Source organism: Bos mutus, chromosome 5 (assembly GCF_027580195.1).
Source record: "Bos mutus isolate GX-2022 chromosome 5, NWIPB_WYAK_1.1, whole genome shotgun sequence".
NCBI lineage: Eukaryota > Metazoa > Chordata > Mammalia > Artiodactyla > Bovidae > Bos > Bos mutus.
In genome coordinates, this window is record NC_091621.1 from 5,603,520 (window position 1) to 5,631,472 (window position 27,953).

Genomic DNA, 27,953 nt, shown 5'->3' on the forward strand with positions numbered 1-27,953 from the left:
GAGGGCAGGACGTTTGTGCCCGTTTCCGGCACTCTGCAGTGCTCGCGTCCTCTCTCCTTGTCGGTGTCTCTCTGAACCGTCACCAGGGCACCAGCTGTTCCCACAGTCTCGTGACTGGGCCCTGGCCACACAGCCTGCTCCTGAGAGCTGGGTCTCCTTTTGTGAGTTGCACTTCTGCTGCCTGACGAGGCATTTTGCAACAGAGGCAGCAGGTGGGGTTCCCAGCTGAACCTGGGAGCCCCGGAACCTCCTGGTTCAAACAGTGAAAGCATTCAATTAAGAATTATCATTTTCCTATCCCTTACGTTTTCTTCTGGTGAGTAGATGAATACTGCTACCCCCCCTGCCAGCCTATGTTGCACTGCTATATGTCAGCAGCCAGCCCACCTGAGAGGCCGAGGGAACGGTGTCTCGTGGCGGCCCTGGGCTCTGCAGTGCTTCCCCGGGAGATGGATGCCTGGCCTCCCATCCAGTTGTGGGAGGATTCAGAACCCAGCCTGAACCCACATGGGTGGTATTTCAAACCACCCCTGGTGCCAGGGGCTTTGCTTTTAATCCTACTCCAAGTGATAACACTTCAGCCTTTTTTATTGGTTCCTTCTCACACACACTTTTTAATTAAATAAAACATGATTTTGTAAAAAAAAAAAACAAAAAAAACACCAAAAAAACTATGAAGGGAACATTTGAAGATGGTGACTTTTCTACCCTGTTCCTGAGTTCCTGTGTTAGCTCAGAGTTTTTGAGCCTGAGTCCACATGGGTGGGGGAGGGGAGGGGACAGCTACTAAAAGCTCCCTGCAGTTGTGTGCACGATGTTGTGTTGGTTCACATGAGGGCTTTCCTGGGGGTAAGCATGCTTACCTTTCGTGAGATCGTCAGAGGCTTCTCACAAAAGCTGATGAGCCTACAAGGTTCTGTATACATTTGGCTTCCTCTTTCTAAATCCTTACCGCTTAATTTTTTTTTTCTCCTTTCTTTGTCTCAGCCTTGGCAGTGACAGGCAGGTTAAACTAATGAGGTTCATTGGTGGAGCCCCAGGCATTCCATTCAAATGTCTAAATAGCCAAAATTAACTCAGACTGCCTGCTTGTATCAGGGAAACATTAAACAAGACCCAGCCAGTAGACACTGAACCTGTAAGAGGAGAACATGGAATGACCAAGCCTGAGCTCACTCACCTGCAGAATGCTTTTGAAAGGAAATGCTGAGGAGCTCATTCTAAAACCCTGGACTCGCTGGCCCCCAGGCTTCCTTCTGAAATCAACACTGGAGTTCAGTCCTGTCTCCTTACCGCAGTGGGGAAGTGGAGCAGCGCCTCTAGAGTTTGTTTTCTTGGGTGGAGGGACCATCCTGGCAGATTGTGTTTAAGACTTTATAACCCAGGCTGTCCTCACTGGGTGTGGTAGCTGTTGGGGCCTCACCTTATCGAGGAGAAAGGGCAGCTGCTTGTTTCAAGGTAAAGCTTCCAGGTTTTCCACACTTCAGGGCACAAGGAAATGAAAGCCAGACCATGGGCAAACTATGGCCCGCCAGCCCGTGCCATCTCCGGCCATCTCTGGGCAGTTGAGTAGCTGTCACACAAGGGAAAAGCATCGGCCTTGCCTTTGTGTTTGCGCTCTAGTTGCTTTCCAGTCTCCAATGGCCGTCTCCACTCCTGCCTAGATGGCGGGTAGGTGGGTGCATGAATGACGGCCGTCTCCCTCTTGCCTCTCTGGCACTTCCACAGCTGCTAGCACCTGTGGCTCCTGAGGTTGGGCTTGCCTTCTCAAACTCGCCCTGGTAGTTCTGAGCCTGGACACCACTGTGTCGGCAGAGTAACTGCTTACCTGGATTCAGGCCTCACCCAGTGCTATTCAGTTATGCTCTGTTTGAAAACAGCAGTCCTGTTAACACTTTGAGTAAAACAGACTGGAGTCCCTGTGGTCTTCAGCTTTCAGGGCCTCAGGTGGAGCCTTTTGTATCCTGTGTGAGGTAGGAAGCCATGGGGAGGCTCTGCCATCTGCTGTGACAAGTGACTGACTTGACACCTTCTGTCTCAAGCATCCAGGTGGAACTAGAAGTGGAAGCAGAGAAGATGAGGGCATCCCAGCAAGAATTACTTTCTCTCGATGAAGCTGTTTACACCCCAGACTTCGATGTGGCTGCACCCCAGGTCAACAGGAACCTCATCCAGAAGGCCGGTTACCTTAATCTTAGAAAGTAAGAGTGCTCTGCCCGCCCCCATCTGAAAGCTGTATTCCCTAGCAGTGGCTGAAGAGCACCTGTTACGTGCCCCATCAAAGGCGGGGGAGGTGTGAGGGTGGGGAAGAGCTCCCACCAGGCGCCCCTCCTGCCTGGGACACAGGACCTGGGCCAGCTCCCAAACTGCACTGAGAGATGGGCTTGAAACAGTCGTGTGAGTAAGAACCCAGTACATGGACTCCAAGACACCACAGGCCACCCCTTCCTGCTCACCAGGGCCATTTGTAAGTAGACTGCTCTTACTGGTCATCGTCCTAGACCACTGAGACCCTTCCTCAGACCCCCAGTGGGTGAGAGCAGTGTGCCAGTGACCCAGCACTGAGGCCAGAGTCTTGAGGGCCAGGAACTTTTCAGAGTCGTCTAGATTTCTGTAGACTGAATCTCACATTTAACCTTCAGGTCTTCCAATTGCCCATCTCAAATGAACGAGACACTCAGATTTACCTGAGCCTAAGAGCAGAGCAGGTGCAGTGGTGAACTCCCACTGGTCAGACACCCTGGCTTGGCTGGGCCCCCAGTCACTTCATTTGTCAAATAAAGCTGAAAACTGAACCTACATCCTAAAATTGCTACAAAGATTAACTGAGGTAATTCCTAGCAGGTATAAGCACTCCAGTGTTAGCTGTTACCATTTTTGGAAATTGTAATTATTGAGGCAGGAAACCTAGTGCCCCATGCATAGTCACACTCCATACACTGAATGAAGCAAATATATTCAACGCCCCCCAAATGGAGGGGGTATGAAGAGGAATTGCCCGCTGCTTTCCTTCCAGGGTAGAGCTCTTCAAAAGTCTGGAAAGCTTGTCAAGATCACAGGCCATGTATCTCCTTTAGTTCTGTGCAGAACATTCCACAAGGTTCTGGTGTTACTGGCCAGGAACTGGATTTTTCTCTTGTAAACAGCCCACAAAACAAGAATAACATCTAAGCTGGAACAAAACCCAGTCTGATAAAAAGTGCCCAGGATTCTGCGGTATGTGCTGTGGGCTGAGGTGACCCTGGTAACTCTGTAACTAGATTTCGAGCAGTTGAGCTCTGAGTCTAGTGAAGTGGTCTTCTAGGTTTTCAGTGTCCGATGGCTGACACTGGGTTGAGAAGCAAAGTCTGGCTGCAGTGGTGTCCCCGCCCACATCCTGGAGCTGGCCCTGGGACCAGCAGAGCCTGTCATCTCCCCACTCATTCAGGCTGCACTGTCCCTCTCCTGCTAGTCTTTGCACTTGAATTCTTTTCAAAGCACTTTTACTTTAATGTCAAGAAACCCATCGTTTCTGAAACACTACCAATACCCATAAAAAGGCAGCAAGACTCTTGAGGTGCCATTCATGCTTCCTAATGCTCATGGGCTTTTCACAATTCAATTCTCACAGTAAAACAGGGCTGGTCTCAACCACCTGGGAGAGACTCTACTTCTTCACCCAAGGCGGGAATCTCATGTGCCAGCCCAGGGGCGCCGTGGCCGGGGGCCTGATCCAGGACCTGGACAACTGCTCGGTGATGGCGGTGGACTGTGAGGACCGACGATACTGCTTCCAGATCACCACTCCCAATGGAAAAGCGTAGGCCACTCGGGTTTATGTGGGAGGAACGGGCAGTGAGTCCGCCTCTGCGAGGGCCTCCTAGCTCACTCTGTGCTGGCCCTCCTTGGGGGAGGCCCCGCTCTGGGTGATGTCGACCTTCCCGGAGGGTGGTTTTATGTTCTCTTTAAGCAAGGACACAAGACCATATGGAGTCCAGCCTGCCTTTTTTAAGAAGTCCCAGGGAGGAGATTTCCCTGGAGGTCCAGTGGTTAAGACTCCATGCTTAACACTGCTGGGGGTGCAGGTTGGATCCGTGTTCAGGGAACTAAGATCCTGCATGCCACGCAGCCAAAAAAAAGAAGTCCCAGGGAGGATTTGTATGTGGCTTTGGAGAAGGGGTGACCTACATGTGTAGAGAGCGATGGAAGGAGCTGTTGATCAGTAGAGACTCAAAGAGAGGGGTGGTGCCAGGCTCTTCCTGTTACTAGACAAGCCTTTGTGTCCGCATCATGGGGGTTGGCTGTGCAGCTAAAGGGGAAAGTGGGTGCCTGCCTGAGGAGTCCACTCCTCCAGCTGACACAGCTGATGTGAGCAGGACGTTCGGCTGCAGCAGCGTCGTTTCATTAACACGCTGTCCCCATGTACTGCTGTGCACCTTGGGCCCTGAAGTGACCACACACTTACACAGTGACAGCCTCATATCATCACAGTAGACCCTGTCTGAGCGGGATCCCCTCTCACTTGGAGCAGTGGTCTGAAATTGTTTCAGAGTCCAGAGCCCCGTGAAGTGTTCTAGGCTTCACCTGCTTGTGGGGAGGAGTGGCCCTGTGCTCAGAGCTGCTCTGCTTACATTTCCTTTCTCCACTGGGCTTCTGAGCTGAGATTCTCAGGGGAAGGAGCAGTGTTGTATGGTGTAGACTATCTCTTCTCCCAGAATGGCAGAGCATATTTAGACATCATCCTTCCTCCCTGGGTGTTGGGAAATGACTTGGGAATGGAGATATTGGATTCTAGTCACAGTCCCAGGCAGTTATGAAATTCCTCTGGGCTTCACTTCCCTGAGATAAGAAATAGGGATATGATCCATGTTCCCCAGCTCCCAGAGATGGGATGAGTAACACAGGAACTGGCAGGTATGGAGTCCCTTCAGGAGCAATGCCTCTATGAAAGTAGGGCAGTATTATGTGTGTCTTACTCCCAGTCCGTGGCATGCAGAGATTCAGTTCTTAGGAAGGCGTGGAATGGCTGCAGGTTCTTCTTTGGGTGTGGCTGGAGGAGTGGTAGGCCACAGTTTTGGCCACCTTGGATCATCTACGCAGGGCCACAAGATGGTCCATGCTGCAGAATCATGACCTTGGGCTAGCAGGTTCTGAGTCCAGCTTGCTCACTGTAGAGATGGAAAACCTGAGGCCCAGGGGAGGGAAGTATGTCCCAGTCACAGAGATCTGGGCAGCACTTACTCAGATGTACTTTATTTCAGGGGAATAATCCTCCAGGCAGAAAGCAGAAAGGAAAATGAAGAGGTAAAGATTTCGTTTGTTTCATTCTGTTGTAGTATGGTGGATGACTTTGGGATTCAGCAGGGTTTTTTTTTTGGTTTTGTTTTGTTTTGTTTATGTTCTCTGCAGTGGATATGTGCAATAAACAACATCTCCAGACAGATCTACCTGACTGACAACCCAGAGGTAATTCACAGCCACCCCACCTGCATCTCAGCACTTTTCTTAGTGTGAAAGATAAGCGTCCACCTCCTGGACCTGAGTGTGTTTCCTGTGGATTTTTAGGCAGTCGCCATCAAGTTGAATCAGACGGCTCTCCAAGCAGTGACTCCAATTACAAGCTTTGCAAAAAAACAAGAAAGTCCATGCCCCAGGTAACTAAAGGACAAAAGAAAAGTAGCTTTTGTGGAGCCAAACTTTGTATTAGGAATTTCACATGTACTAGAAATTTCATCCTTCCAGATCTGCCAGTTCAGCCCTATACTACAGAAACAGTAACTCTGACCAGGAAAGGGTAAACACTTTGCTCAGGGTCACACCACAGACGGGGGGCCAAGCCAGGATTCAAAGCTGTCAGCTTTCAACATCAGCATCATTCCTGGGGTCCATGCAGCTTCAGCCTGAGCAAATAGGATGTGCATTGAGTGTCTGCTAGTCAGGAGTTCTCCCCACATTTGTATCAGTATCAACAGTTACGGAACCAAAACAAAAATTTTAAAAATAATTTTAAAAAATCACCTTTTGTGTGTCCATGTTACAGCTGCAGGCCTTATCAGCACATACAGTGGTATTTTCATATGTGCATTTGTTTCACATATGTATTTTTCATATTTTTACTTTTCATAATTGTTGCTTTAACGCCACACTCTTCCATCAATTATTATTGTCTGTTTCAATACATTGGTCGTCTTCCCTTCCTTTACTTGCTGTTGTCATTTATAGTGAGCATTTTCACATGGACAGCTATCCTCTTACTTTGAATGCTGCGTTAGGGTTTATTCTAGGAATGCCACCCTTTATCTAAGTGGGATTTTCCATTGGTTAAATAATAGAAGGCTGATTTATCTGTTAAGCTGATTAAAGCATGGTATCAAAGGGTGAGTTAAATCATGAGTGTATCAGGCACCCCAATAGCACGGTAGGAAGAACCCCGTTATGTGTTTTACAGATACTGTCCAGTGATTCCAGAAGAAAGTTGTCAGAAAGCTCAGAGTGATTAAGTAACTTCCCAGGGTCTCAGTGCTGTGCAATGTGGAGCCAGTGTTCACACAGCCAACACGGGGACATGAGGAGGAAGAACACAAGATAAAACAAGACAGGTTGAGTCCAACTGTGAAAGAATGGCAGTGGAGGACTGCAGGCTTTGAGAAGTGGGGAGGCAGTCGGAACGGCGTGGGAAGACTGCTTGGTGACCCGAGGAGAGAGTGGGTGGGGTGGGAGAAGAGAAGGGCAGAAGGCCCCATGGGATGTCCTGTGAGGAGAACTTGAGCCAAGGAAACAAAAATGAGGAAGAAGCAACAAGTCTTGAGAACACTCCAGTGCCCTAATTTAAGGATACCAGTTTACACACAAGTAGCGTGCTTATCAGATGGCACCCCACTCCAGTACTCTTGCCTGGAAAATCCCATGGATGGAGGAGCCTGGAAGGCTGCAGTCCATGGGGTCTCTGAGGGTCGGACACAACTTAGCAACTTCACTTTCACTTTTCACTTTCCTGCATTGGAGAAGGAAATGGCAGCCCACTCCAGTGTTCTTGCCTGGAGAATCCCAGGGACGGGGGAGCCTGGTGGGCTGCCATCTATGGGGTTGCACAGAGTTGGACACGACTGAAGTGACTTAGCAGCAGCAGCAGCATGCTTATCAAGTGCAGCTTTAAGGAAAGCACTTTATGAATGGAAACGGAAATACAGATCCAGCCAGTGGGGCTCCTCTCTGAGCCTCGGATTGGGTCAGTGTCTGTCCTCTCTTTGTAAAGCCATGCGAGTCTGAGGGGGACAGAGTGGAGAACATGCACTAGGCTGGAGTTAGATGTGGTCTTACCAACAGCTCTGCTCTGAACACAGATAGATGTCCCTGAGTCATCAACACTGCAGGTCTTTGTCCCAACTCTGACATGAAATGAATTAGACCACCTCTGAGACCACCTCTTCCCACTCTTAAAACGCTCTTTCTGGAGTGCCAGAATTCAGTTAGTGTTAGTAATTAGGTGTGATTGGCTTTCTGAAAAAACAGTTTGCAGCTCAGATTTAGTAACTGATTTTTCTCTTCTGTTCTAGAATATGTAAACCACATTCTTAGAAAGGACCCCATAGAAGAATCCCTAGAAAAAAATGACTGTAGCCAACTGGCTGAAATCTGCCCAGAGATTGGAAGGGTGACACACAGCTGCCAGGTGGTCTCTGAGCAGTGGAGGGTGGGGTACTCTCTTAGGGTCAACTCATTAAGGATAAAGGTTTTGATGAGAGTGAGGGAATGAAGCAGAGAAACTGTGTTCTTGGAGACAAATTGCTGTTCACTTCCAAGAAAATCTCATGTGTGGCCTTCACTCATTCTGCAGTTACTTATATCTAATATTCATTCATTTATCCTGTTGTTCAACACACGCTTGTTAAATGTCCAGTATGCGGCAAGGCAATGAGCTAGAGCATGAAACTTACAGACTTGTAGGGAAAGACAGGCAAAAGGTAAATTAGTTGAAATACAGGAAAGCACTGTTATGGTAAAGATAAGAATGCTGTCATAAAGAATAAAGAGGAGACCAATTTAGGGGCTGTCTGGGGAGATAGTATTTAAACTGAGAAGAGATGAGAAGTAGCCTCTCTTGCAGAGAGCCAGACATACTGCATTCCCGGCATCAGCTGTGGAGGCTGAATGGCAGAGAAGAGCTTGGTGTCTTTTGGGAACTGAAAGGATATCAGTGTACTAGGTGATGGTCAGCCAAGGGAGGCCAGAGAGGAGATGAGCTTGGGAAGGAGGGAGACAGGGACAGATTGTGAAGGAAGTCAGACTCACACCTTCCTCCAGTGAGTCACCTGTATCACACTCCCCTCTTAAAGACTGCGTTGAACAGCAGGTGTGGTTCTGTCATTCTGGTTACTAAGGCAGTGTGACACTGTGGGGAAGACTCAGTTCCTAATCTAGCTCACCCACCAGATGACCGAGTCCAGTCAGCATTATCAGCTTCTCTAGAGGCCGTGGATTCCTCTTCTGTTAACAGTGGAGGTTAAACTAAGTGTCTCTCCTTGTACTGATCATCTACTATTCTATTGTTTCTCTGTCCACTTTCCATTGATTGTGCTCATTTGTCAGATGATACTATAAAATAGTTCCTTACAACATATTAAGTTACTGACACACTTGAGAAATTTGAAATACTGATACACAAACTATCAAATGAATGGAAAGATACTGAGAGTCTTCTTTTGGTTCAAATAATGTAAGAAATCAAAATACTTTTACATTCTTTACCCCTCACAGGCATTTACACTCTAGCTGGGGAGAAAAGGTTATAAACATATGAAAGGTTAAATTACAGCATGCTGACACTGGGAAGAGAACAGGCAGGGTCAATCACTGTTCAGACAGTGCTGTACTGTTCTGGCCACAATCCCCAAACCGCATGTGTGGGTCCAGTGCTAAGCCCCGGAGGCACACGGAGGTCCAAGACTGTCCTCCTGACTTCCTGAGAAGAAACGCAGGACTGCAGAGGAGGGAGAGGGTCAGGCTGGCTTGCAAGGCCTGGTGGCTGGAGGGTGATCTGAGCTGCTGTTTGCAGTGCAGGAGAGGGTGGGTGAGCAGTGGAACTGAGGCAGAGTTGGCAGGAGGAGCACAGCGGAGGGCGCAGAGGGCGGGGAGAGGGAGGCCCTCAGGAGGAGGAGAGCCAGGTGGTTGACTGCTAGGCCAAAATGTAGTGTTCATTCAGCAAACATTTGTGAGTGCCTACTGTGTACCAAGTGATAAATATGATTTAGCTACAGCTCCTGCCCTCAAAAACCTCTCTTAAAGAGAGAAAGATACAGGAAATTAATAGGTAATAGAAGAAGCAGTCTAGCATCATGTGGAATGTCATGCACAGAACCAGCTGTAGGTAACGGGAATATCTGAGGAATTTTAACTACGGACGTGAATGACATCTTAAAAGATTTATTGGTAGAGTAAGTTACATCTTCTCCCTTATCTACCTGTAAAAGTCACATAGGCATTCGACATGTATTCATTTGATTGTAAAAACTTAAGGTCAAAAGGCATTAAAAAAAAATTTTTTTTTTCAACTTTGTACCCCAGCCAGAACGTGAAAAGTTCAGAGATGGAAAATGACAAGATAGTTCCGAAAGCAACAGTCACTATACCCGAAGCTGAACAACTGATTGCACCTGGAACACCTATTCAGTTTGACATTGTACTTCCTGCTACAGAATTCCTTGATCAGAACAGAGGCGGCAGGTATGGGCTAATAAGGGAGGTTATTTCTGGGAGAATGTCGTTCCCCTCCCGCCCCCCACCCCCAGAGACCGTCCCCTTCTGGTGTAGAGTTCAGGTGTTAAGCGTTCTTTGAACTGAAGCCCTTGGGATTGTTTTGACTCTGGCTGTCCCCCTAGGCGTACCAACCCCTTTGGTGAAACTGAGGATGCGACATTTCCAGAAGCAGAAGGTAAGTGGCTTGTTTTGTGTGCTTTTTCTTTGCCCAGCACAGAATAATCAGGGCCCTTGAAGTAAGATGTGAAGTCATGTTCCAAAAAGCTTTGACTTGAACTATGAATTGAAATTATGACCCACAGATGTTGTGTGTGAAAACTCATTAGGACACAGTGCCGATAGAACAGGTCTAGCGTAAAAACTGAGGCGTGCAAGATTTTCTGCAAGCATTGTACCATTTAGCCACATCCATAACCTTTTTGTAGCTCCTGCAGAGCAATGTTGCTGAATCTAAATGTGCTATCACATTACTGCAAAACAGACTCCAAGAGGATAAAATCCAGATGAGTCATAAATATGCTATTTCAAAAATAACTCATTCTTAAATTTGAAGATGACATGAAATATGGGGGGGGATAAAAATTATTTAATTCATTATAATTCAGATTGTTGTCTGATTTACATTCTTGTAAGGTGCATAAGAACATACCCGATAGAGCTAACCTGCTGCCCCACAGAGCTGCAGCTCCCAGCCGGGACAGTTTAGAAGGCTGGCAAGGCCTTTTTAACACAGCTTCCTGACTGAAGCCACAGAATGTCATTAGAATGAAATGCCACTTATTTAAAAGTAGGACTTGTGAAGAGGCATTCCTCATAGCTTTAGGCAAAAAAATGAAAAATGATGTTATTAAATAGGCTGTGCCTCAGATCTGACTCTCTAGCTGACTTTTCACAGTCCACGTTATTTGTTACCGGTCTATACAGAAAACGTCAAACTTGTAAAAACTATCTTCATATGGGAGTAACCGTTTATATAACATGTCAGTTATATTTTCCTAATTTGTTTTTTCACCATTCAGTTATTTTTTAGGGGCTAGGATACTAATAGGGAAGACAAGTGAAGAAAATGTAGGCTTCTTACTTTCAAATGGTGGAAAGGAGAACTATTGTTCTTATAGGAAAAAAAAACATCTTTCAAACCTTCTTCATGATTTTCCAGCTGTGATTGCTGTTAGTGTTTGTCAGGTTATGTGTCATTATCAAGAAGCAAATACTGTAAGCTCATTAGCATCAAATAAGTTAACAGTTTGAGACCTCCCAGAGTTTATGGAATGTCATCACTGCCTTTCAGTAATAAATGATGTGCATAAATTGAGTGAGATCCAACATCAGGTCTTACTTTCTTCAAATACATTTTCTTCTATAAGAGGATTTTATCAGCAGGCCAAAGTAATGAATGAATGTTCTATTATCTGGAAAAGCTCATTTTCAGAGAAAAGGTAAGATGATACACTAGTGGTCACCTAGAGTTTTAGTGCTAGAAGGACATTCATCTGGTTTCATTTTATAGATGAAGAAAAAGGTGCTTTTCTAGTCTAATGAATAGTTCCAAACAGACAAAATAATAGACAATAGAAGATTCAGAGCTTTGGTGGTTTGTGGTTTACATAATCAGAGTAATGAGAAGTTTTGGCTTTAGAAAGCCCTTCAGAAAGCAAGAAAAACCTGATGTTGGCCTGTCCTCAGACCAGCACCTGGGTCGGCAGGCAGGAAGTGAACATGATCCTGAGCAGAAAATGCTCTTTTGCAGATTCTCTTTTGCAGCAGATGTTTATAGTTCGGTTTTTGGGATCAATGGCAGTCAAAACAGACAACACTACGGAAGTGATTTACGAAGCAATGAGACAAGTATTGGCTGCTCGGGCTATTCATAACATCTTCCGGATGACAGAATCCCATCTGATGGTCACCAGTCAGACTCTGAGGTATGTTGTTTCATTTTCGGACTTTCTTACAGCTTCTAATTCCCTGTTAAGTCACGTCTAATTGTCTAGAACGTTCACAGTAGAATACTTGTTTGATTGGATTAAGTGAAGACACTATTCATGTTTCTGCTTTGCTTTTTATAACACATTTCAATTTCTTAAGATACACTGGCTAAAAGAAGTGCCCTTAAAGACAAAAGCTGGTTTTTTTAGAAACTGGTATTTTTAGAGGTGAGTGAATCCTACCCCACTGTGCATAAAGATGCTGTCATTTGAGTGTTACTCTCTCTCAGAGCTTGCAAATGAAAGGGCTTGTTTTTTCTCTTTCACCTCAGAGTACTGTGTAATAAAAATTTAAAAACTGTGAAAACAGACCATGAGCCTGCCTGAGATAACTAGACCACCACAAGGAAAATCTGGTTAATATTTCTTGGGCTGAAAATAAAGAAGTCAAGCCATATCAACTACATGATTTGGGGTTTCAAGTAATAAGAGCTGTATGAATGATGGCAAACAGTGGTCAAGCTGTGGTTGGCACAGGTTTTATTAAGACCTGCACTGTCCATACTGCAGCTACATGGAACGTCTGAAACCTAACTCATCTGAACTGAGAAGTGTACAACACATGCCAATATTTAAGCTCTCATACTATCATACCCACCTCAGGGAGAAAGCAAAGTAATTGTTACGTTAGTAACATGTCTAGCTGGTAGTATTTTTCATCTATTATATTAATTTCTCTTGCTTTCACTTTTTTCTTGATGCAGCTGCTAGAAATTTTTGAATTACACATAAGAAGCTTACATTAAATTTCTATAGGACAGCAGCACTGCTTTAGACCCTTATTCCTGACTCTGGCATTTATTAGTTGTTTGAACTTGAGCAAGTTACTTAACCTTTGTGCCTCGGGTTCTTCAGTTATAAAATGAAAACAACCTTATCCACTCCACATAGTGTTGTCATGAGGAATGAGTTAATTCATGTAAAACATTTACAGCCATCACTGGCACATAGAAAGGGCTCAATAAATAAATGTTAAGTTTCAAAAAAAGTTAACCAGTACTTTGGCAAAAATCAGAATATAGTTTCTTCCATTTATTAAAATCAGTCCTTTTCATGTGTTACAAACCTACTAAGAATGAGGTTTTTTTTTTTTTTACAACTCATTCATCTTAATTGGAGGCTAATTACTTTACAATATTGGGGTGGTTTTTGCCATACAGCCACGGGTGTACATGTGTCCCCCATCCTGAACCCTCCTCCCCATCTTCCCCCACCACCCCTCTGGGTTGTCCCAGAGCACTGGGTTTGAGTGCCCTGCTTCGAGAATGAGGTTCTTATGAATAAAAACTTACATTTATTTAAAGCTTTTCTCCAAGTATGCCCTGGACCTTTCATAGGCATTGGCTCATTGTTCTTATAATCACCACCAAAAAGATGAAATTTATGTAAAAGCACTGGGAAAAAACATAGTGCATCAAAGAACACGATCCCAAAAAAAGTGCAAAGACAACACAGAATGGGAGAAAACATTTTCAAATCCTTTATCTAATACACAGAACTCTCACAAATGAACAAAGGAAAAACTCAGTTTAAAAACGGACAAAGGACTATCTGTTCCTCCAAAGAGAGATAATTGGCCAAAAGCACATGAAAATATGCTCATGTCATTAGTAACTAACATGTAAATCATATCCAGAACCACTTCATAACCCACTAGGACTATAGATTTTAAAAAAATAGAAAATAGCAGGTGTAAGCAAGTATGTGAAGCAACTGGAACCCACTGCTGGTGGGCATGTAAGATGGGTCAGCCACTGTGGGAAGTAATTTGGCAGTTCCTTTGGAACTTAAACATAGAATTCCATTCCTGGGTTGATAGCCAAAAGAATTTAAAACAAGTGTTCATATGAGAGTACTATACACAATAGCCAAAAGGTAGAGAAATAATTCAATGTCCATCAAAAGATGAATATATAAACAAAATGTGGTATATATGTACAGTGGGATACTACTCAGCCTTAAAAAGAAATGGGGGTTCAAGAGGGAGGGGACGTATGTATACCTATGGCTGATTCATGCTGATGTATGGCAGAAATTAATACAATAGTGTAAGCAATTATCCTCCAATTAAAAATAAATTTTAAAAAATAAAGTTACTACAACAGATGAACCTTGTAAAGATTATACTAATTGAAAGACACAAAAAAGCCACAATATTGTATGATCATTTATATGAAATACCCAGAATAGGCAAATGTACAAAGATTAGTGAGAACTGCCAAAAACTGAGAAGAAAGGAGAACGGGAAGTGACTGCTCTAACGGATGCAGAATTTCCCTCTGAGGTGATGAAGCTGTTGTAGAACTCGATAATGGTGATGCTTGTTCAATCCTGTGATGTGTTAAATATCAAGAATGGTGAATTTGATGTTAGGTGTATTTTACCACTACATACACACACATCCTTATATGAGAATTCGTATGTTTTTAGAAGTCACACAGAAAATCAGATCTTTAAAAGCAAATACAGGTTACCTGTTATACACAGTAAACTATAAGTTTTAAGTTTCCATTTATAGAAAACTTTTACAAAATACTTTGGTTATCCCAACTTAAGGGAAATTGCTTATGATGTATATTTTAAAAATCATTAAATTCATACTGACTAATGAAGACATAAATTATTATTTAGCTTTGTAGCTTAAAATTCCATGCACATTTTGTTAACCACCTCTTTGAAGTTTACGGAGGTTCTTATCCCAGTTTTACGAAGCAGATGAGAGAAGTCAGGGTAACTTGCATAAGATAAAAGTTAGTATTCAGGAATTTAGTCTTGAGCCCTCTGATGATAAATATTGTGCTTTAACAAATATATTTTTCAAATTGTTACCATGGGGTAGGAGACAGCTTTGTTGAAATATAATTTTACATACTGTATAATTTACCTATTTGCAGTGTTTTTTAGTATGTACATACTTGTACAACTGTCACCCAGTTTTAGAACATTTTCATCATCCCCCCGCAAAAAACTCACACCCATTAGCAGTCACTCCCTTTCCCCTGCAACCTGCTCAGTCCTAGCCACTAATCTGTTTTAACAGATTTTCCTATTCTGGACATTCCATATAAATAGAATTATAACCATCTTTTAACAAAGCAAATAGATATTTCACTTTCACTTATGAAACAGCACATCAGTAATAACTTACAAATTTCTACTTTCTAAAACATAGTATTGTGTATGTATCTATAAAATAACAGTAAATTCTCTAAGGTAGTTTTCTCAGACATGGATGATGCTTAAAATCCTTTTAAGAGAGTATCTAGAATACCTTCCTAAAGTTACTCCTCCTACACCCAAACTGACAGTTTGGTTAAATCTGGGAATAGTTCTGTTAGGGAACAGTTCTGTTAAATCCCTTAACTGTTCTCACCTCTACCCCATGTTTTTGAGAAAACTTGTTAAAACTGAGAAGTATATGGTTCTGGTACTTTAAGAGAAACAGGCTGATAGGAATTTCTGAGACGGCGGCTGCAGAGTATTATCCATCCATGTTAATTTTTCTGGAGAATTATAATGCTGCCTCTTTGGATAAGCACTAAAATACTGTGAAATCCACTATTTGCCATCATCTTCCATTAAAGATGCCCTGAGGTTTAACTGCACAGGTTCGGTCAAGGCAGAAACCAGGGCACTCACTCCTTTTGGATGGTCCCATGGTGCTCTCACCTTGCCCTCAACCAGACAAAAACATATGAAAATATGTTTTCATATTTAAAGTTTTGTGTGGTTTCCTTCTGAAGTTCTACAAACTCATCTAAGAATATAATTTTATCCAACATTTGTGATATAATGAATCTCTTAAAATTTCAGGTTGATAGATCCCCAGACTCAAGTAACAAGGGCCAATGTAAGTACCCTGCTGCATGCTGACTGTAGTGATTACTCTCTAACTCACCTTTGTGGTCACCGGAAACACACTGTGCACTTAAAAAACTTACTTGCCAATTAAACATCACCAGTAGTGTGCACTGTTTTTATGGAAAGTGAAAGTGAAGTCACTTAGTCGTGTCTGACTCTTTGCGACCCCATGGACTGTAGCCCACCAGGCTCCTCCGTCCATGGGATTCTCCAGGCAAGAATACTGGAGTGGGTTGCCATTTCCTTCTCCAGGGGATGTTCTCGACCCAGGGATCGAACCCAGGTCTTCCGCATTGCGGGCAGATGCTTAAACCTCTGAGCCGCCAGGGACCCTAATTCATTTGTTGCATAGTAATAGTCTATTCCTGTTTTTTTCTAGTTTGAACTCACCAGTGTCACCCAGTTTGCTGCTCATCAAGAAAACAAGAGACTGGTTGGCTTTGTGGTCCGCTTGCCTGAATCCACAGGCGGAGAGTCTCTGAGCACATATGTTTTTGAAAGCAACTCAGAAGGCGAAAAGGTCTTGTTATTTTCTTCATCTTAAGATGCCACAAAGGTGGCCGAAATAGCAGCTCAGTTGGGAGAGCATTAGACTGAAGATGCCAAATATTTCAGTCCAGAGATATTTAAAGGGTTATTTTGCACAAACCTCTTCAACATTTAGTTAACTACTCTTCAGGTCCCCACTGAGGAGTTTAAGAATACCTTCTACGAAGGCCCCACTGAAAACTGGAGTAAAACTTCCATATGGAAAGTACCTATCAAGCAAAAAGAGTGAAGAACTTTAATGGTGAAATATAATTGCTTAGGAGAGATTAGGAAATGTTAAAAAGCAGATCACCTTAAATTTCTATTTTTAAAAGTTACAATGGAGAAAATCTTTTCTCAGGGAGGAAACCAAGGAAGCAGATGTAAAGAAAGTACATCTAAACCGTTCTTTAGTATGAAACTCTGTGGCTGCCTTTGCTACTTGGAATTAATCAAAATGATTCAACCTTCTTTCAGGAAGTATCTGTTAAGCACTGTGTGTATGAACATGCAGTGGCTAAATATGGTTGAGAGAAAGGAAAAAAGTATCTGGTAAGAATTTTAGACTGTTTAATAAGGTCAGTTTGCACTTAACATAAAGTGGCAACAGGAGACCAGTACAGGTGGATGCTAGTGTTCCGAAGCCCCATCTGACGAACTTCCTGCAGCCAGATCCTCTGCCTCCGTGGTGATGTGATCAGACTGTGACCTCACTATACTTTCAGAGTCACATTTTCTTCTAAAGTTCTTATCCTTTTCTGCCTTTGCCAAACACTGCTTTTCTTTTTTTTGCAGATATGTTATGCTATTAATTTGGGAAAAGAAATCATTGAGGTTCAGAAGGTAAGGTTCATTTTAGTGCTGGCTGAACAACTCAAAAGGTATCTGTATACTTACCTCTCAAAAAGAAAAGCGATGCTCACTAGGCAGGGTGGCCACATCTGGGACTTCCTTTTAAGCCTTCTGTGTGCCAGGCATTTCTGATCACCTAGTTCCTGTCACTGGAAACACGTGGCGTTGCTAACAAATACCACGGCTACAGCCTTGGTGGTTGGCTAGGTTTCCTCTGTTTCAGATTAAAGGACACTCACTAACCAGTATCTGCTGTGTGCTCTAAGGCCTCACTCCCCAGTGTGGTCACAGGCCCAGCAACACTGACTGAGATGTTATCTGGAAACTGTCTGGAAGTGAAGACTCTCAGACCTATCAGTAGTACCCAACTAATTTTTGAGAGCAAATTCTGTGTAAGAAAAATCCTTGCGGTTATAGCAGTGAGCCAGAGACACAGTTCCTGCCCCCAGGGGCTTCTAGTTCAGCACTGCCCAGAACTTTCTGCAGTAACGGAGATGGGCTGTTTAATATGCAGATTGAATGTGGCTAGTGTGACTAAGGAACTGGATTTGAAATTTTTAGTTTTAACTAATGTAAATAGTAACGTGTAGCTAGTGGGTATCACACTTGTGCAGTTCTAATCCATCAGGGAGGGGCAGGCAGGTCAAGGACTAGGACCAACATAATGAAAAAATAAGACTCACGGCAAGTTTGTATCTTATGGTATGGATCAGAGTTGCCAAACTTTCTATAAAGGGCCGGAAGATAAACCTTTCCAGGCTCACCATCTCTGCTGCCAAACTACTCAACTCTGCTGTTTTAACATAAAAGCAGCCATAGTATGTAAATGAATTGGCATGGCTATATTCCAATAAAACTATAAAAACAAGTGGTGAGCCAAACGGCCACAGTTGGCAATTCTTGGTATAGAGTAAAAGGAAAAAAAGGAGTTTAAAGACAGCGGTCAGGGCTGTGAAAGAAATTCCTCTCTGGACTCTTTCCACAAAGATGATTCTGAGTTTGCTATGTAAATGGTATTTTGGCTGACAGGTACAACCTTAGCCTAGTTTTTTGGGAGAATACAATTGAGGTTTGTTTTTTTTTTTTTTTTTAAGAGATGTAAGAAGGTATACCTAAGACAAGAGTCAGAAGAAATGAGGCTAGATTACAGAATATAATGACAACCAAACCAAAGGGGTTTTAAGTGCATTTTAAGTGTTTTCTTTTCTCCTTCTTAAACTCCCGTAACTTCAGGATCCAGAAGCACTGGCTCAATTAATGCTGTCCGTACCACTAACCAATGATGGAAAATATGTACTATTAAATGATCAACCAGATGACAATGATGGAAGTCCAAGTGAAAATAGAGGCGCAGAATCTGAAGCATAACTTCCTTGCGCCTCTGGGTGAAGAGCACCCAGGAAGGAGAGCTACCTCCTTAAAGGTTTTCAACCTCTCTGATACATACAGGCACACCACCTGGTTTCAGAATGCTGACAATCGCTTGTGGAATGTACTCTTGATGCCTTGATACTGAGACTTGGGAGGGAAACAGTAAGAAATGGTTGACAACATACCCATCTACAAATGTTATTTTAGGTGCTTTGTGGTAAGTCCTCTTAGATTGCATTGTTCAGTGCTCAGAATGAAAGCTATGAAAAAAATGCATTGTTCACTTTATTTCAATGTCATCTCTTTTTCAGTATCCTTTAAAAAAAAATGGTAAACGTCTAGATTTATAATTTGATAGACACTAAATATTTCCTATTAATATAATCTATTTTTGTATTTTAATGAAACTGTAAGTGCCTGTCGTTCGGAAACTGGTCTGTTTATAATCAAGTCTGTCTCATCATTTGACCTAACAGAATTCATTTGTGCAGTCAGGTGATGAGCCCTGTGCTTTGAAGTCCGGGACGCGAGCACTAGCAGAAATGCAGGTCTAGTTTCGGTAACTGTTCAAACATCACACGATAAAAAGACGAGCAGATAAGTACCACAAAAGATGTCTGACTTTACAGTGGAACCTTAACGAACCAGCATTTGGAAGTGTATGGGCCTTTAGATACTGTTTTTAGGGGTGGAGCACCATGGACAGTGTACAGCTCCACCAATTTCTATTTCTTCTGAGCCAGACCCTCCTTAAAGAAGGGAACCAATGAATTTTTAAACTCACTTGAAGCACAGCTGGCCATGGGGCTTGGTAGAAAAGTTCCTATTTTCACCCTGACACATAAGTTCCAGACATCCTAGCCCGTTAGGAAATAAGTGTAATGATCTTTAATTGATACAATGTATTTAATTATAACCAAGTTCAACAGAAATACCACTGTCTTTGTAATAAATTAACCTAGCAATAAACGCTAGCAAATAAAAACTATCATTGTTTCTTTTTCTTTTTGTGATTATTTTCTACAACATCCATGAAAGAAAACTAAAGCTGTTTCTATAGCTTGAACAGCTAATTAAAAACAAAAAACAAAAACCAAACCCCAGGACATAATGAAATCGCAGCAGAGGGTTATGTATTATGCAAGGTGAGTGGAATAACGTGGTCTCAAGGCCAAATTTTTAAAAGGTGCTGCTTTTTAAATGGATTAATAAAACAACTTTTGTAACTCAAAATTAAGAGGTGCCATCAGAAACACAGTGAGCTGGTCAAAACAGTATGAAATTATACACCATAAAATCCTAGCATAACCATAGTCGCTCATAGCTCAGCAAGTTCTGACAAGCTTCAAGAGCCACACCCCCTGAATGCTTGCTTAGAACTGTTCAGGGTGTAAAATAATATATCTACATAATAAAACAATAAAAATTGATGTTTTTAATTAAATTTTAATAATGTGTAGCCTATGGAAAGTATGGAAGTTCCTTAAAAGATGAAAGAGAGCTACCATATGATCCAGCCTGGGTATGTATCAGTCCTGGGTATGTATCCAGTAAAGATGAAAACTAATTTAAAAGATACATGCAGCACTATTTACACAACAGACAACTGGCTTAAAAAGATGTGACAAACAGGCTTGTTACTCGGCCGTAAAAAAGAATGAAATATTGCCACTGGTAGCAACATGGAGGAACCTAGACAGCACTATACTCAGGGAAGTCAAAGAGCCATGTATCACTTGTATGTGGAACCTGGAGAATAATATAAATCTATGTACAAAACAAAAACAGACCGAGGCACAGAAAACATAGAACAAAATACAAAATGAAATACAAAATTAACTGAGCATCTTCCCAGGAGATAGTGGAGGACAGAGGAGCCTGCTGTGCTGCAGTCCATGGGGTCGCAAAGTCACACGACCTAGTGACTGAACAACAAATTCAGCAAACACACATGAGCAAAGATTAGTATCCAGAATATATAAAATATTCCTAAAATTAGTAAGAAAAAAAATGAAAAAAAAAAAAAAAGTCATGGAAACATTTCATAGGAAAAAAAGCTCAAACAGAAATACGTTCAATCATATAAAAATCAAGGAAATTCAAATTAAAACCACAGATATGATATTGACCAGACTGCAGAAATCCAGCTCCTGGCAGGGAATGGGAGTCACCTCACCTGCTTCTGGGATGGGACAACAGCCTGGCATTCTCTTCCAGTGAACCTGCAGGTCCACCGGGCCCTACCGCCAAGGAGGGTCACTTGTGACACACACCCGGGGAAATTCCACACACGTTCCCAGGGACAAGTACAAGGACAATTAGAGCAGCGCTATTCACAGTATCCTGAATTTGGAAATAACGCAGATCTTATCAACAGACCAAGTATCTAGGTGTTCATGTAATCCAGGATGAGGGAAATAAAGCTAAATGAACTAGATCTATATACATCAACGTGGATGAATTTCAAAAGTGATACTGAATTAAAGCCTAAGCACACAGAATACATTTATATTAACTTTAAAAAATAACACAAACATCACCATATTATTGTTTAAAATAATGACAGTTGTAACCCTCAAGAAAAACACAGTGCACTGTGGTTCCCTCTGCAGCAGAAAAGGGAGCAGAGCAGGAGTAATGGGAACATCCAAGCTCATAACCCACCTGGTGGCTACACAGGCATTCTCTTTTAGATCACTAAATAGTACATACATACTAATATGCTTTTGCATGTATCCGATTTTTAAATAAAAATTTAAAATTCAGAAACAGTGGGTGACTCCCTTTCTCTCAACTGAAATGTGCATTAATGCATAGGAAAGCCCTCTAAAAAATTCACAAGTGCCAATGTAAATGAAAGGTGGGAGGCAGGAAAATGAGACCTTTTCTTAGGCAGCTGGCCTCACCAAACTGATCTCCCAGCACTGCCTTTCGTTGTTTGGCCCCGTGTCAGACCACCTTCAGGGAGGGGCAAGACCTGCCTCACACTGTCAACACTCCACTGAGCTACAGAGTCAAATACAGACTGTTTATCTTCAAACTTTTCAACAGCTAATAATTACATGCCAAGTAAATTTCTGCCAATAGGAACAACCATAGTAATAGCTAGTATTTATAGCAGTTACTGTTTCCTAATAAAGTGGCTTCATACATATTAACTAAATCCTCAATCTATGAATGCTATTATTACACCATTTTAGGCCTCAGGAAATGATGCACAAAAAGGTTAGTAAACTTGTAAGCAGCAACTCAGGATTCAAATCCCTCCTGGTTCCAGTATCTATGCTTCTGCTGCATATTAGCACACAGAAAACCAGAGACAAAGCAACCTCCAAATGTTTCAATGCATTCATCTCTGATGATTCTGATATTCAGTAATTACATCAACTTAAAAGTGCACCTTTAATGCCTGATTACCTTTTGTACACATTCTGCAATGTTTACTGTAACACTACCACCTTTATATAAACAGGAGAGTCTGGGTACAGAAGTGTTAACTTTTTGGCCCCCCACATTAATGATAATGACTGCATTACCAGAGAATGTTTCAATACACAAAGATCTTACATTACAAGGTGACTCCAGAATTACATCAGATCTACACGGACTGAAAGAGAAATTTCACCTGTTTTCCCCAAGTATGTTCTCCACTCATGGGAACCAGTGCTATTAGGTAAACTAGGTGATAAAGAAGAACCAAACTATTACAATAGAGGAAAATATCTATATACTTGCCCAAATCAACCTTTCCTATAAGAAATTCCTATATAAACAACTCTCATTTGTCATCACCATCTGAGTTCACTGCACAGTTCTATGACTTCACTTAATAGACCCACTTATTCTGGACTCCTTTTTTAAAACTGAAATCTGTGACAATCTAAACTTTTAATTGTCCTAACATCTAAAAACAAACAAACAAAAAAATGTGGCATTAAATCTTGTAAGAAAAGGAATACCATCAGTCCAAAACTTCTGCAACTTAAGCTGGATAAAGAACTAAAATTATTAAAACTGGCTAAAGTCCACCATTTATATTTGGCCAGTCCAGCATAAAAAAGTAAGAGGACAATGTATGTGATGGTATTGTCTCACCTTTCCCACAACCTTCCAAATTTACCACCTCAGAAGAGAAAAGCAGAACATCTTCTCCAGCATAGTATTTAGAACGCTCTCCTTTATTACGCTGTTCCAGTCCAAGTCATGACTGCAAATGGCACTACAGCACCACAGATTAATCATCCCCTCCCAGGAGTAAGATTTAAAATTATACACTCATTTGGGTTCTTTTATTTGAAAACAGCAAGCAACAGAAAGATTAAAAATATAAAAAGGAAAGAGAACAAAAAGTCCACCTGGACTACACAGAGGAGCCAATACCAATTTTATACTTGAAATGTCTTGCCTATATGCTTGCAAGCATTTGTTTAAAGACATTTCCACATACTATTAAAGGGAACTCCAGAAAGAGTAAGAACTACTGGTTTAAGACATTCAATTCTGAACAAACATCCAAAGGAAGTAAATTTTGGAAATTGCATTTATTCATGTTCTATTATACATATTGTATTCTCTTAGAACTGGGGGAGAGGAAAGCCCCCACTTAAGGGAGATAACAAACTTACCATCTTTTATAAAATCTAATTAGAATTGACAATGTTATGGTTAGTCTTTAATTCCTGAGAATTTGAACATTAAGTTTTCTGTGAATTCACAACAAATGCGCACACAAATTTTAAATTGCAGTATGTCTGAAAAAAATGAAAATGTTAACATTAATACACTGGCAAGGAAAACCATCATCTAAACTGTGCATTAACTTAGGTGTGAGACACTCAGCCCTGCTGCTCTGCACTGCAACAGCATTTAAATATGCGTAATCTTTTTCAGAGATGTCAAATAAGTAAATTTATTATACCTTATCCAGTCTGCAGTGACACATTATTTTGAACTAAAGGTAAAACTTGATCTCTCACATTTTTCATAATCATAGGTATCCATGGAGTCAGCATGTGACCTCTATCTAGTATGGATAAAATAACTGACATGTGGGGAAAATGACAGAAACCTTTGATTCTCTTCTAATTAGAATTTCTATTAAAGGAAACGATTTTAGGGAAGTTAGAGAAGAAAAAAAAAGTAATACTGTTGCTATGAAATGGTGACCAATTTGATAGAGTCAAATGCAAGATCATTACTATAAACATTTAAGACAAAATATAAATTATTAATTATGCAGCATGCTTCAGGGCCATTTCTACAATTAGTATGAATTACAAATATTAAATGCCTTTAATCCATCCATTGTACATAATTCTATAAGTCATGTTGACACAATAAAAAACATTTCCTACCTATTCTGTTTCTTCTGAATTTTAACAGTGAAAGTGTTTATCTTGAGCTGGGAAAGTTACCCTGACTGTGACCAATGAGAACAGACAGGGCATTATACACCCATTCCAAAAGCTGGAAATCAAACAACGTTAGAATTACTCACAAAATTTACCCAAAGAAATGCTTTATAGGCAAGTGCAACGGAAAAATCAAGTATTTCCTAAAATAACATTAGTATTACATGTAAAGTTTCAAACTTTGTTTTCACTGTAAAGGTATCATTGTATTATATTAAAATATTATAGGCCATGATTAACCATTTTACTATTAACTGATATAATCTTTACAAAAATAAAGCTAATAATAGCTTGTCCAGAACTAAATTTACTCTAAATCTTTCTGTACTTTTTAAATCAGTAAAATGATTTAGTTATTTAGAACTTCATTCTCACAGTGGTAATTTTTTTAAAGCCTGCACAGTGCTAAATCTGATTTCTTAGATTATACTTGGTTTAAAGAAAAAAAATCTGCCCAAACCATCACCAAGACTTCAACTGAACCTAATGTAGAAGAAACCTGAGTTTGGATGTAGAAATAAGAATTCATTCAGTTTTCTCTGGTATCATATATGCCTTCAGCCAAAAGTAAAGCGTCAAGCAGGACTCTATGGCTTTATCTGTATTTTCCTCCATCTTGAGTATTAAGTAAATCTTAAATTTAAAGCAGTTGTTGGAGGTTAAATCAGTTCTCAAAGCAATGTAAACGAGTTATAAAATACCTCACCAGACAGCAGCAGCTCTTGTGAGTCACGTGACATTAACAACGAGCCAGTTCACACTGTACATAAAGGATACACCAGGGCCTCACCTCTAGTGTCAAGACCATCTTCATATATCCCTTTTATAAGAATATTGATATGTATGCTTCATGAATTTCAGCCTCAACTCCTTTTGTTTAAACATATTTACTGGCTGTACATAGTATATGCACTGAATTTCCAATGACTGAGACAAATATGGATCAAAGACCTACGCAAATACAAATTATAAACATTCATGTAGATTATAAGAGATCTGAGGTGGCAGTTTAGGAATGTGGGTTAACCCTTTAACACTTCATTTCAAATACCGGTTCCCAAGCAGGCACACCAAGCCTAAAGTCCAAGAAAAAAATCTCATCTTTAAATCTCATTCTCAACCTTCGAAAAGTACAGCTTTTAGACGGAGAATGGACTTCACTTTAGAGCACTGCCTTAGAGAGATGCAGCATCTAAATGTTTCCCAGAGATGTGGCCCAGGAAACACTCTGTTATTAGCTTATAACATCCATTCCACGTACAATTCTGATGATCTCACAGGGGAAACGCAAACCATCAGTATCATTTGACAACAGGATCTGCAGACACCGTGCTGTCGGACAGGTCTCCATTGCTTGTTTTAGTCTCTTCTGAAAGCATGAGTAAAAATAATGGACATATTTATGTTCATTTAAAAAAACAAACTAAAATTGAGAAGGACAATATTGCTAAATTTCAAATGAACAGAATGTTGCATCTACCAAATACTTCTCTAATATCACAAATTATATGCAGTTTATCTGCCTTCATGTTTTAGAACTCCAGGCTAAATACTGCAAATGTGATGTTCTGACTAGTTTGTAATCGGGGTGTGGAACTGTTGAGACATCAGAACTATGTCTGGAGTGGGGTTGTTTTCACACTGCACGTTCCCCCATGTGGGTGAGGAAATTGTAGTGCTGTTACTGGTAAAAACATGACTGCAAATTCACATATAAAATTGTCCAGAATGAATCCCTTCCCAATTATGTTTATAATTTATTTTTAAATGTGATTTTTTTATTATGAACATAATAAAGTGAATTTCTGGCTTTTTGTGCAAAATGTCATATGCATATACTTCATTAACAGAGCAAAACTATTTAGCTAATACATTTAGCAACTCTGACAAGTCTGAGCAACTTTTAGCTAACAGCCCTATAGCAGAGCCACCACCCAGGCATCAGGCAGCTATCTGGGTGACATATATTAACCCCAAACCCCAGAGAGTTCCTAAAGAACAGCAGTCCAAAGCAAGGAGCTCTCCTGAGACTGCAATGTTCATTTTGTCTTAATGCTCTAGGCCTTCAAAGTAAACATCCAGTCCACCTGCAGACAAGGTTCTGGCATCACGACAGGCCTGAGCACAGCCTATGCAGTAACTGAATTACTGAATCTAAACTCTTAGATTCTAATCTAAACTGAACTCACAGTTCAGTTACTAATCTAAACTCTTCACAGTTTAGATTATACTGACTCAGATCCTTCCAGATGACTCTGCTAAATACTATTTTTAAATGAACCCAAAAGTAGTAAATACGTATTTTTTCATTTAATAAATACTGAGTATCTTCCCAGCAACAGCCTGAAATCATTTTTCAAGCACACAATTATCAATACTTACTTAGTATAGATTCCAAAAATGCTTGCATATGCTAGTAATACTGATGTGACATTATCAATGGGGAATAGGGCAATGGGTGTAAGTGGTCTACAGAAATGAATGATCTCTTCAGTGTGAAATATTTAAAACACTTAACTGATAAGATTAATAAAAATATCGTAGTTCATGAAGTTCTTTTATTCTTGATCGCTGTGTGATAGAAGAAGAAAGCAAGCAGGGCAAACACGAAGCCCGTGAAGCTGCTGTACGTAGTTCTGAGCGTCCAAAGAGGAAGCCTAAGTGGCATAACTTCCATAACAGAAAAAGGAAATAACCATTTTTCAGAGAAAACAACTGGTGCTAAATTTCAAATCTGAGAAATGATCATGAGGGTCCCTTAAATATGAAATACTGAAGAATTTACATCCACATAGATTGTATCTGACAGAATCCTCTCCCCAGTGACCATCAGTTATGGCTGTACTGCTCTGATTCTCCAAGGTCTGGCTATAGAGGAGCACAGGAGGCTATTCACTCTGATACTGAAACAGTCTTGACTGTTATGCCTCCTGAGACACCTGGCCCAGGCATTCAGTCAACATCTAGTCATCAGCAGTTCTGCACTCAGCAGCATTTAGTCTCCTCTAATCTGTTCTTTCTCATCTGCTAACAGTTGAAGGGAGAAAGAAAAAACCCAAACTTTGTACAATTTTAAATTAAGATGAACTGAATAAAGTGTTATTCCAGAATGAAATGCATGTTAAATTTCTTTTCAGTTTCATAAATGATCCACTTAGGCTTTCCTTAAAAAAAAAGGACATTTCTAGGTTTATATATTTTTTCAAAAAGAAAAGTCTGACTAAATAAAATGGGGTATTCAAATCTATTATTGATGAAAGATTTACTAGTCTTTCCAAATAAAAGCCACTCACTAACCTTCTTTCTCTTTCTTTTCTTGGTTTTCTTCAGCCGCAGTCTTGTCAGCTCTGAAGAAAATTCTTGCACTGCTCAGTGAGAAATACAGCAATTCAAATTCCTAAGTAAATAAAAATATCAGAAATAAAAGTTGAAAATATGTATTTTAGCAAAATATCAAAATTACCATATTTAATATCTCTTCATTTTTCTAAAATGCTCTAGTGAGTGCAAATCATAAATACAGAAACTGAAAGAAGCAATCCATCCATTTTTAAAGATACGGGTCAAATGGCTTCCAAGTACCATTCATTTAAAAATATACTCTTTATGACCACTGTTCATCTCACCTATTAAAATGGGAGTTTCAATACGATTGACATTTTTTCAGTGATCAAGAAGTAATGGGTATTAAAAAGTCAAACCAGATTTGACTATTATTCTCCTCTACCTGTAGATAAACATCCAGTCGTTTCTGAGTGAGATTCATGGTTTGTAGTAGTTTTTCATCCTGACTAGTCGACTGTACATTCTGTTGCTTAGCAACTGCTCTCATCTCCTTCAGGTATTTCTCTCTAACAGACTGGAACCAGTGAAGTGAGTCAAATTCCTGGTACTGATCCAAAAGCTTCAGAATGTAAGCCACACCTAGTCATCAGCAAAACCAAAATCAAATTACAATGTGTACACAGACTGTATTCTACTCCACCAATAATTCTTAAAATTAACCATTTTAAAATTAATCCTCTTTCCAATTACACTTTACAGCACAAATGAGAAGTTTAGCAACATGGCTTAATTCCTCCTTAAAAAGATGTGATCCTATAAAGAAATTTTTTTAAAAAAGCCAATCAAGAAGATAAAAAGAAATAATATGGCTATGAAGATCTGCAGATCACCTGGAGATAACATAGGGCTATAAGAGTGGTTC

General features: G+C 40.9%; 2 protein-coding genes across 5 annotated transcripts in view; one reads left to right on the forward strand and one right to left on the reverse strand.

Moving 5' to 3' along the window:
• APPL2 (adaptor protein, phosphotyrosine interacting with PH domain and leucine zipper 2) overlaps positions 1 to 19,331 on the forward strand; it is a 51,649-nt gene extending 32,318 nt beyond the window's left edge. For 2 of the 3 annotated variants that reach the window (XM_005899062.2, XM_070370229.1), the window contains 12 exons: positions 2,043 to 2,201; positions 3,611 to 3,799; positions 5,241 to 5,283; positions 5,389 to 5,445; positions 5,545 to 5,633; positions 9,544 to 9,702; positions 9,858 to 9,910; positions 11,486 to 11,660; positions 15,537 to 15,573; positions 15,964 to 16,104; positions 16,908 to 16,955; positions 18,198 to 19,331. In XM_005899062.2, coding sequence (XP_005899124.1) covers positions 2,043 to 2,201; positions 3,611 to 3,799; positions 5,241 to 5,283; positions 5,389 to 5,445; positions 5,545 to 5,633; positions 9,544 to 9,702; positions 9,858 to 9,910; positions 11,486 to 11,660; positions 15,537 to 15,573; positions 15,964 to 16,104; positions 16,908 to 16,955; positions 18,198 to 18,332 — 1,285 coding nt within the window. In that variant the 3' untranslated portion in view covers positions 18,333 to 19,331. The remainder of the gene's footprint in view (positions 1 to 2,042; positions 2,202 to 3,610; positions 3,800 to 5,240; positions 5,284 to 5,388; positions 5,446 to 5,544; positions 5,634 to 9,543; positions 9,703 to 9,857; positions 9,911 to 11,485; positions 11,661 to 15,536; positions 15,574 to 15,963; positions 16,105 to 16,907; positions 16,956 to 18,197) is intronic. The other variant, XM_070370228.1, reaches the window with a different exon arrangement.
• A 3,526-nt stretch (positions 19,332 to 22,857) lies between these two features.
• The window catches only part of WASHC4 (WASH complex subunit 4), a 62,330-nt gene continuing 57,234 nt past the window's right edge, over positions 22,858 to 27,953 (reverse strand). Inside the window, exons 31-33 of one of the 2 annotated variants that reach the window (XM_005899065.3) lie at positions 27,474 to 27,670; positions 27,044 to 27,143; positions 22,858 to 25,115 (exon numbers count right to left, since the gene is read on the reverse strand). In XM_005899065.3, the coding sequence (XP_005899127.1) occupies positions 25,048 to 25,115; positions 27,044 to 27,143; positions 27,474 to 27,670 (365 nt within the window). In that variant the 3' untranslated portion in view covers positions 22,858 to 25,047. The other variant, XM_070370227.1, reaches the window with a different exon arrangement.